Raw genomic sequence first — 14,011 nt, 5'->3', positions numbered from 1 at the left:
CCGAGGATACAGAGGACTGCTTATATGAAGCCAATGCATTTGGGACTTAAGGAACAATGTGTTCGAGAACTTGAAGCAGTGCAAAGTCTATCCTTTAGTTTTCAAATTGTTCAAAAATGAACCTCGGTGTTCTTTTGTGTATGATACAAAATGGAAATTGGGTTACAAAGTAAATGAATTCTAGAAGTCTAACCCATCAAAACTATAATCTCGCTAGACAAAATCCTTCCAAAAAACAAAGTATATAATGAATATCATAACTAATCTTACCAACTTCTTAATTTATGGTTGAGTTATTTCAAAAGATTCATTTTAACACAAGCTCACATTATTATATTTTCAGTAAATGAATGATTATTAAATATGGTGTAATTTTATGTTTAACCAAATATAAATGCATCATTTCTTACACATGTTTATAAATTATAATAACTAGGAGTCTTCTTCGGTCATTACAATAACATGACTGAATTGGGATATCCTTTGTCAGAGAACATACGGCTGAACAACTTATATATTTTTATATCCACTAAAGTTATAAGAATATAATATAGGCTCAGTTCAGTTATTTCAACTATTAAATATTTTGGAGACCAATGTAGTGATATTAATAATAAAAATATATTGTAAATAATGTACATGATATTTTAATGTATAACTAAAATACAAAAATAATTGTAAAGAAAATTGATAAAGATAAAATTAAAAACAATGTTTATCTTTTTATTTTTTTAGTTGAGACATTGAATGAAAGTTGCCAAATGCTTCAATACTAAAATAAGATCTTATTTCAAAAAAACAATAGACATTATAACTATCTTTAAAAAAATACTCATAGAAAGGCAGTCTTCAACATATACACTTATGATAAATATTAGTTTATCAAGTTAAAAAATAACAAAGTAATAACCAAGTTATCACCATTTAATTTTTGGTGTTAATATATTATACTTCCTCCGTTTTTTAATATAAGTCGTTTTAGAGAAACTTTTTTGTTCTAAATTATATGTCGTTTTCGGTTTTCTATGTAATATTTATTAAAAATTAATGTTGTCTGACCAATGATAATATATCTTCTATTTTTCTATTGGTTGAATTGTGATTAGATAAATAAGTAATGATGTTTTTGTTTCGAAAATATAAGAAATTAATGATTTTCTTAATCTATGTGCATAGCTTTAAAACGACTTATATTAAAAAAAATGGAGGGAGTATAATTTTTGTTGAATTATGTAAAATATTTAAAATTTTCATAGAATTTTTTGAAATTATAAAATTTATGATAAATAAAAATTTAATATATATAAAATCATTTTCCGCGCGTAGCACGGACAACGACTCTAGTTTTTCTAAATCCTAAATTTAACACAACCATATAATTATGTAATTATTTAAAGCTGAGTTATCCTCAAAGCTTAGCAGAATCCAAATGAGAGTCACTACATTCAAGGTCTGCTAAGTAAGAACCAAACAAGACACAGATTGTCTGCACAAAGTTACTTATGTTATAAGAAACTATCTCAACCTCCCACTGCCTAAGATCTTCTCATCGTCTTTGTTGTTTCTCGCACCACATCGAGAATCCGACAATATTCATAGAACAAACAGGACTGATCACCTTCAAGACCACTCCTGCTCACTCTGTTACCACCAGCGAGGTTGTTGCAGGGGCTACCTCCGATCACTAGATCAAACCCACCAAACTGCTTCATCAACTCCACGATCTTCTCGTTACTCAGGTCTTGCACGTCTGCAAACTCTATCAGGGTTCCTTTCTGGTTGGTTTGCTCCCAGAAGTCCTTGAGAATGTTTCTGTTCACTGCCGAGATCTCCACTGAGACGACCGTCTTCATTGGAATCTGGAGACGGTGGAGCGCCACTTCTCCACCGCCAATTCCAGTGAACAGAGACAGAACGTTGATACCATATGGAAACAATGGTTTCAAGACAGAGAGGTGATACGCAACGGTATCCACCTGAAAAAAAGTTCAATGACAAACTATTCAACCATAGGCAAAACGCATGATGAAAACAAGTTCAATCACAAACCATTCAACCATAGGCAAAACACATGATGAAAAGGACAAGAGCGATCAAGAACTACTCTAATGAATTCAAAACACTCTATGCCGAATACTAAAACAGTTATGATTATGCAAATGCAAAACGCAAGATGGAAACAAGTTCAATCACAAACCATTCAATCATAGGCAAAACGCATCATTAAAAGGACAAGAGCGATCAAGAACTACTCTATGCCGAATACTAAAACAGTTATGATTATGCAAATGCAAATGCAAAACGCAAGATGGAAAAGTTCAATCAAAAACCATTAACGCATAGGCAAAACGCATGATGAAAAGGACAAGAGCGATCAAGAACTACTCTATGAGTTCAAAACACTCTATGCCGAATACAAGAACAGTTATGACTGTGCAAATGCGAGGTTGAAAGCTACCTGAAAAGAGTTGCCGAGTGACTTCAGACGCTCGGTCCTACTCATGCCACCGCCTCGTGTATGGTTTTTTGGAAATCCAAGAAGAGTCTCCATTTCATCTGGTTCAAGCGGCGCAGCTTTGTTCTTTCCCACCCACACCAGATTCCACTTCTTGCACTGCTCAATGACATACTTCTTCTTACTCTCAGGCGGTTCTCCACCATAAGGCTCAAGTGCTAACCGGATCCTGTTCGTCAGCTGAGCACTAGCGTTCACTGTCAGGATGCAGTTGAGCTTTGTTCTCTTGTCCCACTCTGGCCACCACTTCTTGGTCAGCGGAAACGCCTCGCTGATCGTGTACTTCGGAGGAGGCTGGACCTGATACCTTCCACTGATGGGGAGGTTGTGCACGTATCCTCGTTTCCTCGCTGCTGCACAAATATATTTCGAATCCACAAACTCCGGTGGAACGTCGTACAAGTGACTAGAAATGGTGTCCCACACGCCTTTGGGAGCAAGGGCGACGTTCTCGTAGTAGAAAAATGGAGGCATTCGAGCCATGGCTGGAAGAGATCTCTGCGTGATGAGTCCTGGCTCGTTTGGAACGCCAAATCCAATCATCGGATTTGGCAGACGAAGGGGCTCATCATCAGCAGCAGATGACCTCGGCTCTCTTCTTGGCTCTATCCGTCTCTTTTTGACATTAGGCTGCATACAGGACAATCCATGTTTCAGATTTCTAATGAAAATGCAACGCAAATGTGTAATGTAACTAGACCGCAAATTCAACCTTTTCATGGACTTTGAAACGAAATGACTATAAAACGGACTTAGAAGGTTTAACCATACCTTTTGTTCTTCAGGGTCAGCATGGAACTCATCGAACTCTCGAGCAATCTGAGCGGCACAAATGAAGTCTGCGAGATCTGCAATGCTCACATCCTCTCCTGAAAATTTTTAATCAGATAATTCTCCTTAAGTACCGAGAAGGAGACAACATATGATAGAGAGATGTATATAAACATCTAACAAGAGTATCGATTACTAAATCTAAGGCATGCATCACATAAGCAAAAGCTAAGACTAAGACTTTACATAGATCAAATAGCAAATACAAGTATGGCGTTTATGACACATCTCGTGGAAGAAACGTTAAGAAAAAGGAAAGCGTACCAGTACCACATCTCTCTATAGCAAGAGAAGCTTCCAACTCCGAGAATCCCATGTTCATTAAAGACCGCAATTGATTGCCGTTTTCAGAGGAGGAGTCTGAAACTTTCTGCCATTGTTTAAAACAGAATTTTTTTTAGAATGCATACAATTTACAAGTCTGCAACTAACAAAGCGAGACAATTGTACAATAGTGACTGGTGTGATGTACTGATGTTATTACCACAAGGAAATAAATATACCTCATCATCTGAGCTGAGGAAATTGGCATACTTCTCATCATCACTCTCAGACCACTCAATGTCCTCTTCTTCTTTGATTTTGGGCGATACCTCTGCCTACAAACCACCAAAAAAAACATAAGTTATGTTATTAATGTCATGAGACAAATCTATAAGGTATATTCTTAATGACATGATAACTTTGCATCACTTACTGCCGAGGAGATGAGTGCATTTGCTATCTCTTCAATGTTGTCTTCTCCTGCGATATAAGACAGATGTAAAGAATCATATAGACTTATAGAGCGTTTTACTTCTTAACTAAAGAGAGAGAGAGAGAGAGATAGAGAATTAATTACCATGCTCATGAATAGCCTTGATAACTTTCTCCTCCTCAAATCCCATAGCAAGGAAATGATCAATAGTCTTGGACTTGGAAGAACTAGCTTCACAGGTAACCTTCACAAAGAATAATACGAGGAATGAGAAACAACACACAATCTAAAAAAAAGACAGTAAGCAGGAGAAAGAATCCAAACAGTAGAAACTCACAGTGTATTTGGAGATAGCATCAATAATCACCACAGTATCTGCATTTGGTCCTGCAAAAGTTTATTTAACAATCACATTATTTAAAGAACACTAAGCAAACAACACATACGAACACAAACAACACTCACCATATTCATCGATAGCTCTAGCAATATTCTCAGGAGAGAACCCCATGTCAACCAGCGTAGCAAACAGCTCATCGGAAGAAGGGACTGCCGCCGGTGGGGATGACGGTGGAGATGACTGGTAGTTATCAATCTGCAAATCCAAATCATCATCGCTGTTCCAGTCAGCAGAATCTTGCGCCTGCATAAACAATTTCACAAAAAGCACCTTGATGAGAGTCAAGAGTAGCAGCAATAGAATAAGAATGTAAGTTAATAGCAATGTACCATGGTTGCAGCAGCAGTAAGGTGAAGAGACACTCGTAGTCAGAGTAACGAATCTTCGTCCTTCCTCAGAGTAAACCTACAAAAATTATCATCGCAAAACTGCTAAAGTTGGAAACTTTTGACTGGAGAAAGATCGAGTTTTTTAAATGGAATCAGTGATAAGAGTGGTTCAGTGAGACTACTAATGCATGTCCTCAAAGTTTGCGAAAGACGGACAAGTGTTTTAAAGGATCAAATTTCGAGAATAATTTGGCAGATCCTAACGAAAATTCTCTTCTGTTTCAGTGGGGGGCTTTTAAGAGAGCTTAGTGGGTTTTCGAAGAAAGATGGAAAAATAGACGGCGAGATCGAGTTTAACGGCGAGACAAACGGAGTTGAATGTACGAAAGCTACGAAGATCGTGGACTAGAGTTAGAGGAATTACCCAGAGAATTTTTCGTCTATGAGAGGAACAGAGAAGCAGAAACGCTCCCGTCGCCGGTAAAAGTCTGTTCTTCGCCGGTGAGAGAGTCGTGCTCCGCCGTTTGTCTACTAGTGAAGCATCGACATTGACAAGGGATGAGCATGGAAACGATATGCTGTATTTTGATTCGCTCCGTTTTAGTTGGATGAAGATCCGTATCCGGATCCGCTTTACAATTAGTTTTTGGGTATCCATTCTTTTTAATGGGCTACTTTTGATTGAATACTAATTGGGCTTTCTAGTGTATAAGTTACTATCGTTGTATCGTTTGAATACTGACATGTGACTTTGATGTGACAACAAGTTCATAAGGATACGAATTAGGACTTACCATTTATAACAAAAATGGTTACGACAAAAAAGAGTGAATTTCGTACACGATACTGGACTACACAAATTGGCATTACTCACAAAATTGCGTACAAATCCGTGCATGTAAACGTTGATATTTAAGTTGACAATTGAGAAACATTAGTATAAAAAATGATGTATATTATTTATTATACACGCCTGCTGCACATACAAATAGATTTCATTATACATAAGAAAATGTAATAGACGTTACATCAGAATCAGATCACGGGTTACGATTACATAATGGTGCAATTTTCAAATGGTACGACTTGCACGAGTTGTTGGGCATATACCGAAATTCTACAGACTGCTAGAAAATATTGTTCATGTGACTTGCAAGCTACGAGTTATGATCTCTTCCGTGAATTGCTGCTATCCAACCATTTTTCTTCGTAAAATCTATATCAAAATGATAAAATAACTAAACCAACAACAAAAATACATCTCTAATCGTATAGAAACTGCAACATGCACCACCTACCTCACACCTAATATAGTCGAAGATAATAAAAAAGTGTACAAGAAATCAGTTACACGACATGGAATCACTTGAAATTTAATTTCTTATATATAATCACACTTCCAACAGCCAAAGCAAGGTACAATTAATAAAATAGTAACAGCATTTCAGTGAATTTGGGGACCAATAGGCTCTTCAAGATCAAGAGATATAGAATAATTCAACAAAGTTTTGTCAAAGTCAACGCATGGGATCCATACATGTAGCAACGTGCTAGTCTATACTCTACAAGTCTATATTCTTCCTTCCACCTGGGGCTGCATGCAAAGTGTATCTTCATCACGAGTTCAATACATAACTTTGAATCTTACTAATATACCATAATCAAACCGTGCTGAGCATCCTATTCTCGTGCAACTAATATGGACCTTTGAATGTTCATGAGTTCGAAGAAAAAATGATAAATAGATTTTATATAGCATTTGAGAAGATTCAATGAACACCACAGATTTAACCTAAATTACGCTGCTTAATTTAAGGAATTCAAAATAAAAAAAAAAGATTATCTTATGATGAGGTCTACGTGACATGCCTGTGATTGTATGGCAACTTTTCTTGACTCTTTAATAATCCTTTGCCTGATAAATAGATTTTGGTTTTTGTGTTAACCGAAGAGCTTACCAAGACCAGCTCAGTACCTGAAAAGACCCGTGTTATGTTATAAAGTATAAACGAAAGTTGATCAGATGTTTCTAGCAACTAAAGTACTGCACAGACACCTCATAGCCATTCAATGGAACTTCTAATTAATGCTAGAGGAACATTAAGATGTTAGTAATGATCGACACAAACAAATTCTAAGTAACACTGCATTATTCATGAACAATCAAAGCTAAATGATATTAAAGAACTCTGAGTAATACGCATTGTTCAAGAACAAATCAAAGCCAAATCGCAAGTAAAGTGTGACGATGCGGTCAATAGAAAAAGCTGATCAAGCAAGTAAACCCCCATCAGCTTTTTTGCTCATTTTCCAATTAAATTAAAATATAGCAAATGAGTAGAACATGCTTGAAGAGGAAGAGAGTTCCAAAGCTTTTTGTCCTCATCTAACTGTTTAACTGTTTCATAGTTTCATAACTCATATGTGGAACAGTGTTTTCTCTACTTATAAATATGAACCTCGTCTCATCAGTTCCTCATCATTCAAAATCTAAACACATTTCTTCCTAGACACAAATTATTTCAACATACTAAAGATGTATAGTCTAACCTTGAAATGTCTTGCCCTGAAACTTCTCCTTTTAATCTCTTGTGACGCTAGACACAGTGTATACTGGAGAGGAAACCGCAGGTCTAACGCTGAAGGGGGAAGTTCCGGAACGTTCAATGTCCTTGACTATGGTGCAAAAGGTGACGGGACAAGTGATGACACGAAGGTGAATTAGCATTTCAATGGTTTAGCAGCAAATATAATGCAACTATACCGTCCAAACAATGAAGATTTTGATGATCAATGTACCTTTGATATTGCAGGCCTTTGAAGATGCTTGGAATGAAGCTTGTAAAGTGGCAGCATCGACATTATTAGTTCCATCCGGTTCTACGTTCCTTGTTGGACCTGTCTCCTTCCTGGGAAAAGAGTGTAAAGAGAACATTGTATTTCAGGTGAATTTCAAAAAAATAAAAAAAAACAAAGAAATGTTATTCGAGCAACTTTAGTTATATAGTTGTGTATTTGGACATTGTGCAGTTAGATGGAAAGATCATAGCTCCAACAAGTTCGAGTGTCTGGGGATCAGGTCTCTTGCAATGGATGGAATTCAAATCACTTACAGGAATCACTATAAAAGGAAAAGGAGTAATAGATGGACAAGGATCGGTATGGTGGAACAAGTCCCCTGACTATGATCCAGCAGATGAGAACGACATGGTAATACTAAACTCAATTTCCCTAGCTAAACAAAATTAAAAAAAAAAAATCTAGCTTACAATAACCTCTGCTTCCTGTACCTTTTTTATTTGTGAAAGATGAAGGATCGAAAGGGCACGAAAATGCCAGGAACAAAACCAACAGTAAGTTTCATTTGATTGCCTCATGGTTGGAGATGCCAATTAAAGTCAAAATGTGAAACTTAATCAATTACCTTGGCTGGTACGTAGGCGTTGAGATTCTACGGGAGTAACGGTGTAATGGTTAATGGAATAACCATACAGAACAGCCCTCAGACCCACCTCAAGTTTGATAACTGCGTAAACATTCAAGTGTCTGACTTCACAACTTCATCTCCTGGAGATTCTCCAAACACAGATGGAATCCACCTGCAAAACTCTCAAGACGCCGTTATTTACCGCAGCACGCTGGCTTGTGGTAACAACAGACTTCAAACATACCCCATTTTGTTTAAATTATATTTTGTTACAAGTCAATATATTCTTAATTAGATACTACAAGTCAAATCATCAAAACATTTCCAGATTATACTTCCTCAACAAACTTGCCAAGATGAAGAAATAACAATTTCGTGCATTTTACAGGAGATGACTGTATATCAATTCAAACAGGATGCTCAAATATCTACATACACGATGTAGACTGTGGGCCTGGCCATGGAATTAGCATTGGAGGACTAGGAAAGGAGAACACAAAGGCGTGTGTTTCAAACATCACTGTCCGTGATGTCACTATGCATGAAACTACGAATGGTGTTCGAATAAAATCCTGGCAGGTAAATTCTTCTACACATATGTTTGCATAACAAAACAAAGGCAAAGACAAATCAAAGTAACCGCTCAAAGATTCTGACAACTTTCTATTATGTTTAATGGTAGGGAGGGTCAGGGTCTGTAAAACAAGTTATGTTTTCAAATATCCAAGTCAGCGAAGTAGCTAATCCGATAGTAATAGATCAATATTACTGCGATGGTGGAGGATGCCACAATGAAACTTCAGCAGTCGCTGTATCAAACATAAACTACATAAACATAAAAGGTACCTACACAAGGGAACCTGTACGCTTTGCATGCAGTGATAGCTTGCCATGCACAGGGATCTCACTGTCGACCATAGAGCTTAAGCCGGCCACAGATAAAGCAAGTTCAAGTGAGCCTTTCTGTTGGGAAGCACACGGTGAATTGAAAACTGAAACTCTTCCTCCAATTCAGTGTTTGAAAACAGAAAAGTCTACAAGTCAGTCTTCCAATGATGCTTGCTGATAGTAGAGCAAGATATAATGTAAACTATTAAGGTAGGATCATAGGAATCATACGAATAAAAAAGGATTTATTCCCTTAGTTTCTCTATACTAGTTTGTATAAATCAAATGCAGACAAAATGTAGCATATTGCATAGTAATGTATTGCATTCTGTTATAGATATTTGGAGTTACCAACCCATAACCTAAGGAAGAATTTCATCTGTGAGGCAATAATCTAATTATAACTTTTGGACCAGTTACGACAGAACAAATCACAAGCAACATGATAATACATAAAATAAGTTATATCATCTGAGACATGCAGAGAAAATGTACGCTAAACAACATACAAAAGTTTATTTACCTAAGATTCCAACACAAGTAAAAAGTGATGCATTTTAGTTTGTAACAAAGTTACACCATGACATGTAAAAGGCCAACATTATATAACAGCGCAAACAGACAATCTGAATAATATATTACTCTGGCAAAAAAAGATTCTGAAATAAATGATATGTGTTACAACCGTACATCATGTTTGGGAGATTTGCATCACACAATGTGATGTCCTCCTCTGGATTTAGAAAGGCAAACGTGTTTCTTGTCATTGTCTGCTCCCCATACCATTGTTAATTCCTGCAGCGGAAGATATGAAGGAAAAAGTTCACAACAAAAAGCCAAGAGAACAAAAAATAAAACCTCAAACTTATTAGAAATAACAGTTTTTTACCCATACCCTAAACGAAGATGAAACGAGAATTGAGCGAGAATGTCTCATCGACGTTTGCCAAAACCAACTCCTGCTTTCCTTTTTTGTCGTGCTTGTACTTTTTCAGGGCTTGGCAGTCCAGTTTTCTCTTCGTACTTCTTTTCCAGGGCCTGCGGAACAAAACTTGTCAGGATACTTATTGCAAAGACGTTCACGAAGAGTCACGATTTAACTACAGGTTATCATAGCATTAAACTCTGTCCTCTTTCAGTTTTACTCACCTCTAGCTCTTCACGAATGGTGTCAAGAACGTCATCCGTCATTCTGTCGAAGAAGAGAACTCCCTGTCATTGACAGATCCTTCAATCAGACAGAAACAAAGGCTCACAAGTGATACTCACATACAGCAACACCAAACTCATCCATGAAAACAAGTAAGATTGCATACCCAGTAACACGCTAACACATAACGTACTAAAAAGGATTGGGTCTCATGAGTGAATGAGCAAAAATCAAAAAAAATATATCAGTTTCATCTCAAGTTTCTTCTATTTGTTTCAACATAAACCAATGCCACTAAATTGTCCACAAAAAATACTTTTATGCTTTGTGTCTAATGTTCAATCAAGCAAATATCTCAAAGAAAATGAAGAAAGAACCTCTAAGTGGTCGTATTCGTGCTGAAAGATTCGTGCAGGTAAACGTGATAGACTGATCGAAAATCTAGCGCCAGTAATGTCTCTTGCGTCAATCTTGACAGATTGTGGTCGCTGAAAAAAGCAAAAACCAATCACCCATAAAAACCAATATCATGGAAAATGATGAGTAATATGGTAAAAGAGAAGTCCAGAAAGGCTAAACATACAACTACATCAGCATAGATCCCAGGGAAGGATAAGCATCCTTCGTTGAATGGTACTAATTTATCAGAATACTTATTGATTTTCGGATTAACAAGAACAATCTCTTCTCCTTCACCAGACTCCCCAGCTGGATTAAACACCATGAGTTGAACATTGAGCCCCACTTGTGGTGCTGAGAGCCCGATGCCATCCGTTCTGTTCAACAGCAAGCAATCACAGTGTCAATCTCAATCTGTTTTGTGTTATTTAAGTACAATGTTCAATAACAATTCAAACACATTTACATTTCTATAAATTTAAAACATATATTAACAAACACTTTTAGGCTTCGAATGTTACGAACCGACCCGCACCGCACCGCAGTTAACACTAACAAAAATCTCTACACATACCATATATCTATACGTTTTTATAACTGTTAAAACCGCACCGCAGTTAAACCGTTTGTCTTGCACTGCTCAAACCGCAGTTACAGCCTTAGTCTAAAATTAGTAAACGTATAACGAACGACTTACTTGTACATAACATCGAACATAGCATCGGCCAAGTTCTTCAAATTCTCGTCAAAAACACCAATCCTCTTGCTCTTAGCGCGTAAGATAGGATCCGGATACTCAACAATCTTCAACGGCGTCTCGAATTGAAGATCGGATGCTTAAATATACATTATCACGAACAAGTTACACTCAATCACTAGTAATATCAGCTCAATGAGTAAAGAAGTTACCGGAAGCTATTTCAGATTCCTTGCGCGAGACGCGCTTTACTTCAGCTCTGACCGGAGATGTCAACGGTCCGGTTCGGTTCGCGGCGGAGGAGGAGGAGGAGAACATGACGGTGGATTTGAGCTGACCATAGCCGGGGAAGAGATTCGGAGCGCGGCGGGAGAAAACCGGTGATAAGAAGCGAGAAAACGGTGGAGCTTGGAGGAAACAGCTACATACGGCCATGGCTAGACTTGAAGAGTATTTTTCGGCTATGCTGGATTTGTGTGGAGGATAAAGTAAAGACCAAGGATTGAGTAGACTTTTCTGTAATACCGCTATTTATCAGGGAGTAGTATGCAATTAAAGGGATTCTAAGGTAGGCACTTTTAAGATTAAGTAATTCTATTGGGGTGATAATGCAATATAATAATAACTATTGTACCACATTGGTAAATAAATATTTCTAAAATTAGATTGGAGCTGGAGAGTCATTTCCTCTTCGAAACTCGCGGCTTGCTCTACAGTAAGATCCTTCTTTGGAGCTTCTTCGAAAGGTAAACGTTTCTTCTTCTTCTTCCTCCTCGATTTCATATTCTCTCTATCATCGTTTCTCAACATCTCTGGTATCTAATCTCTACCTTCTTTACAGATTGATCGATAGTCTCTTTTTACTTGTTCAATCGCTGATTCCTACGATTGTTTTAGATTTGATTTGAATCTGATGTCGTGCAAGTTACGATCCACTGATCGAGCATGCTTTCCCCGATTTAGAACGACTGGTTCTTACAGAATCTTCGTCACTATGCTTTCTTCAAGGATCTGATTATCGATATTGATTGAGCCTATAAGAACTTTGTGTTGAGATTATTTGGGATTGATCGTGTTTATCAACGATTCAGACTTTCTGATTGTGTTGCTGATAGATTTAATCATTTTAATAAAAGCTTTTTCGTTATTGCGTTGTGGTTTGGGTGAAGGGGATAGGTAAAGGAAGATGGGGCTTAACTTCACGAAGCTGTTCAGCAGGCTGTTTGCCAAGAAAGAAATGAGGATTTTGATGGTGGGTCTTGATGCTGCTGGTAAGACCACTATCTTGTACAAGCTCAAGCTTGGCGAAATCGTCACCACCATCCCCACCATTGGTTAGTTTTTATGATTCCTGAGTCCTTTTCTATGTTATAAGATGTTGCTTGTCTCTTTTTACTTGTGTGTGTGTGTCTCTATTGGCTTTATATTAATCCAAGTTCTTTGCAGGATTCAATGTGGAGACTGTTGAGTACAAGAACATCAGCTTCACTGTCTGGGATGTGGGGGGTCAGGACAAGGTACGCTTTCTAACTCTTGCCTGAATCATTCTTCTCTACATCACGTTTCTCAAGCTGCTCAGCATGTCAATGATATCCTCACTCAGCATGATTAGTACTAATGTTTGGTGTGAACCCAGTTATATGTATCATGTAAATTTTAAAACTGTATGTCTACAATCATGTGGTTTATTATCTCCATGTCCAGTGTTTAGGTGTGTGTTTGTCTTCTTCTGTTTCGGTTTTTTTTACATTTAGAATGTGCATTCTTTGAAAAACCAGATTCGTCCCCTGTGGAGGCACTACTTCCAGAACACTCAAGGTCTTATATTCGTGGTTGATAGCAACGACAGGGACCGAGTTGTGGAAGCTAGGGATGAGTTACATCGCATGTTGAACGAGGTTAGCTTCTCTTCCTGGTTTAGTCTTGTACAGATCAGTGTGAGACAAAAACACCTTTCCATGGACTCTGATTTACTTAAACCTTGTTTGCAGGATGAACTGAGGGATGCTGTCCTTCTCGTGTTTGCTAACAAACAAGATCTTCCCAACGCAATGAATGCTGCAGAAATAACCGACAAGCTTGGCCTTCACTCTCTTCGCCAGCGCCACTGGTAAAGATGTTATATTCTTTCTCCTATGTTGGCATTCACTTGGTTAGATTGGTCTCAGTGTGGTAGAATGTGACTTCTTATGATTTTTTTCTTTAACAGGTACATTCAAAGCACTTGTGCCACATCTGGGGAAGGTCTTTATGAAGGCCTTGATTGGCTCTCCAACAACATCGCTAACAAGGTAATTAACTAAATGCCCCCCATTTTATAAAACTAAGTAGAAACTCTTTTGAAAGTATTGATGCCTAAGTAGCAACTTTTGGGGATTCAGATTGTATATTCATTCATGTCATCGTGTTTATATTCATGTTGATCAAACCTTTATTTTGATTTGAGTAGGCATGATGAAACTGCTGGAACACGTTTTTGCAACTTGAAAGAGACCATTAGTGATTGTGGAGAAGAGAATGAAGAAGAAACAAGTATTGTGTATGATGTTGTTTCAACTGTCCGTTGATCTCTCTGACCTTATCTGTGTAGCCTCTAAAACTCACCTCTACTCTTTTTACCCGTTTAATGGATTTGTGTTTTAAGTTTTTTTTATTTTTACAATTTCGTTTGTGTTTCC

General features: G+C 37.5%; 4 protein-coding genes across 12 annotated transcripts; 2 read left to right on the top strand and 2 right to left on the bottom strand.

Annotated features, from left to right (window-relative positions):
- Positions 1–1,361: 1,361 nt before the first annotated feature.
- LOC103846473 (DNA (cytosine-5)-methyltransferase DRM2) lies at positions 1,362–5,390 on the bottom strand. Of its 3 annotated transcripts, none has more exons than XM_009123405.3 (11): positions 5,197–5,390; positions 4,773–4,848; positions 4,509–4,686; positions 4,381–4,430; positions 4,188–4,287; positions 4,044–4,090; positions 3,850–3,945; positions 3,611–3,716; positions 3,287–3,384; positions 2,459–3,145; positions 1,362–1,976 (listed from the first exon to the last, which is right to left on the bottom strand). In XM_009123405.3, exons 2-11 carry the CDS (start codon positions 4,773–4,775, stop codon positions 1,536–1,538), a joined length of 1,806 nt encoding a protein of 601 aa, XP_009121653.1. In that variant the 5' UTR covers positions 4,776–4,848; positions 5,197–5,390; the 3' UTR covers positions 1,362–1,535. The 3 variants fall into 3 exon arrangements, with proteins under 3 accessions (XP_009121653.1, XP_033137807.1, XP_033137806.1); XM_033281916.1 differs by having other exon boundaries at positions 3,617–3,716; XM_033281915.1 differs by having other exon boundaries at positions 4,773–4,871; positions 5,197–5,335.
- Positions 5,391–6,746: 1,356 nt separating this feature from the next.
- LOC103846471 (polygalacturonase At1g48100) lies at positions 6,747–9,427 on the top strand. 2 transcript variants are annotated; one of them, XM_009123400.3, is made up of 7 exons: positions 6,747–7,488; positions 7,586–7,717; positions 7,803–7,982; positions 8,081–8,125; positions 8,213–8,420; positions 8,588–8,778; positions 8,882–9,427. In XM_009123400.3, the coding sequence occupies exons 1-7, from the start codon at positions 7,309–7,311 to the stop codon at positions 9,263–9,265; spliced, it is 1,320 nt and encodes a 439-aa protein (XP_009121648.1). In that variant the 5' UTR covers positions 6,747–7,308; the 3' UTR covers positions 9,266–9,427. The 2 variants fall into 2 exon arrangements, with proteins under 2 accessions (XP_009121648.1, XP_009121649.1); XM_009123401.3 differs by having other exon boundaries at positions 7,803–8,006; positions 8,096–8,125.
- Positions 9,428–9,624: 197 nt separating this feature from the next.
- LOC103846472 (peptide deformylase 1B, chloroplastic/mitochondrial) lies at positions 9,625–11,832 on the bottom strand. 4 transcript variants are annotated; one of them, XR_004452384.1, is made up of 7 exons: positions 11,546–11,832; positions 11,334–11,472; positions 10,821–11,013; positions 10,615–10,725; positions 10,237–10,315; positions 9,977–10,125; positions 9,625–9,882 (listed from the first exon to the last, which is right to left on the bottom strand). XR_004452384.1 is itself a non-coding variant. In XM_033281932.1 (7 exons), the coding sequence occupies exons 1-6, from the start codon at positions 11,766–11,768 to the stop codon at positions 10,021–10,023; spliced, it is 834 nt and encodes a 277-aa protein (XP_033137823.1). In that variant the 5' UTR covers positions 11,769–11,828; the 3' UTR covers positions 9,627–9,882; positions 9,977–10,020. The 4 variants fall into 4 exon arrangements, 2 of the variants coding, with proteins under 2 accessions (XP_033137823.1, XP_009121650.1); XR_004452383.1 differs by having other exon boundaries at positions 9,627–9,882; positions 9,983–10,125; positions 11,546–11,831; XM_033281932.1 differs by having other exon boundaries at positions 9,627–9,882; positions 10,237–10,299; positions 11,546–11,828.
- Positions 11,833–11,966: 134 nt separating this feature from the next.
- On the top strand, positions 11,967–13,995 carry LOC103846468 (ADP-ribosylation factor 2). Of its 3 annotated transcripts, XM_033281941.1 has the most exons (7): positions 11,995–12,079; positions 12,503–12,667; positions 12,780–12,850; positions 13,112–13,231; positions 13,325–13,443; positions 13,543–13,624; positions 13,783–13,995. In XM_033281941.1, exons 2-7 carry the CDS (start codon positions 12,520–12,522, stop codon positions 13,786–13,788), a joined length of 546 nt encoding a protein of 181 aa, XP_033137832.1. In that variant the 5' UTR covers positions 11,995–12,079; positions 12,503–12,519; the 3' UTR covers positions 13,789–13,995. The 3 variants fall into 3 exon arrangements, with proteins under 3 accessions (XP_033137829.1, XP_033137832.1, XP_033137830.1); XM_033281938.1 differs by lacking the exon at positions 13,783–13,995 and having other exon boundaries at positions 11,967–12,079; positions 12,504–12,667; positions 13,543–13,651; XM_033281939.1 differs by lacking the exon at positions 13,783–13,995 and having other exon boundaries at positions 12,006–12,079; positions 12,510–12,667; positions 13,543–13,651.
- The last annotated feature ends 16 nt before the right edge of the window (positions 13,996–14,011 follow it).

This window comes from Brassica rapa, chromosome A10 (assembly GCF_000309985.2).
Source record: "Brassica rapa cultivar Chiifu-401-42 chromosome A10, CAAS_Brap_v3.01, whole genome shotgun sequence".
Taxonomy (NCBI): domain Eukaryota; kingdom Viridiplantae; phylum Streptophyta; class Magnoliopsida; order Brassicales; family Brassicaceae; genus Brassica; species Brassica rapa.
Note: the sequence above shows the minus strand (reverse complement) of the source record. Positions and strands in the feature narration are given on the sequence as shown.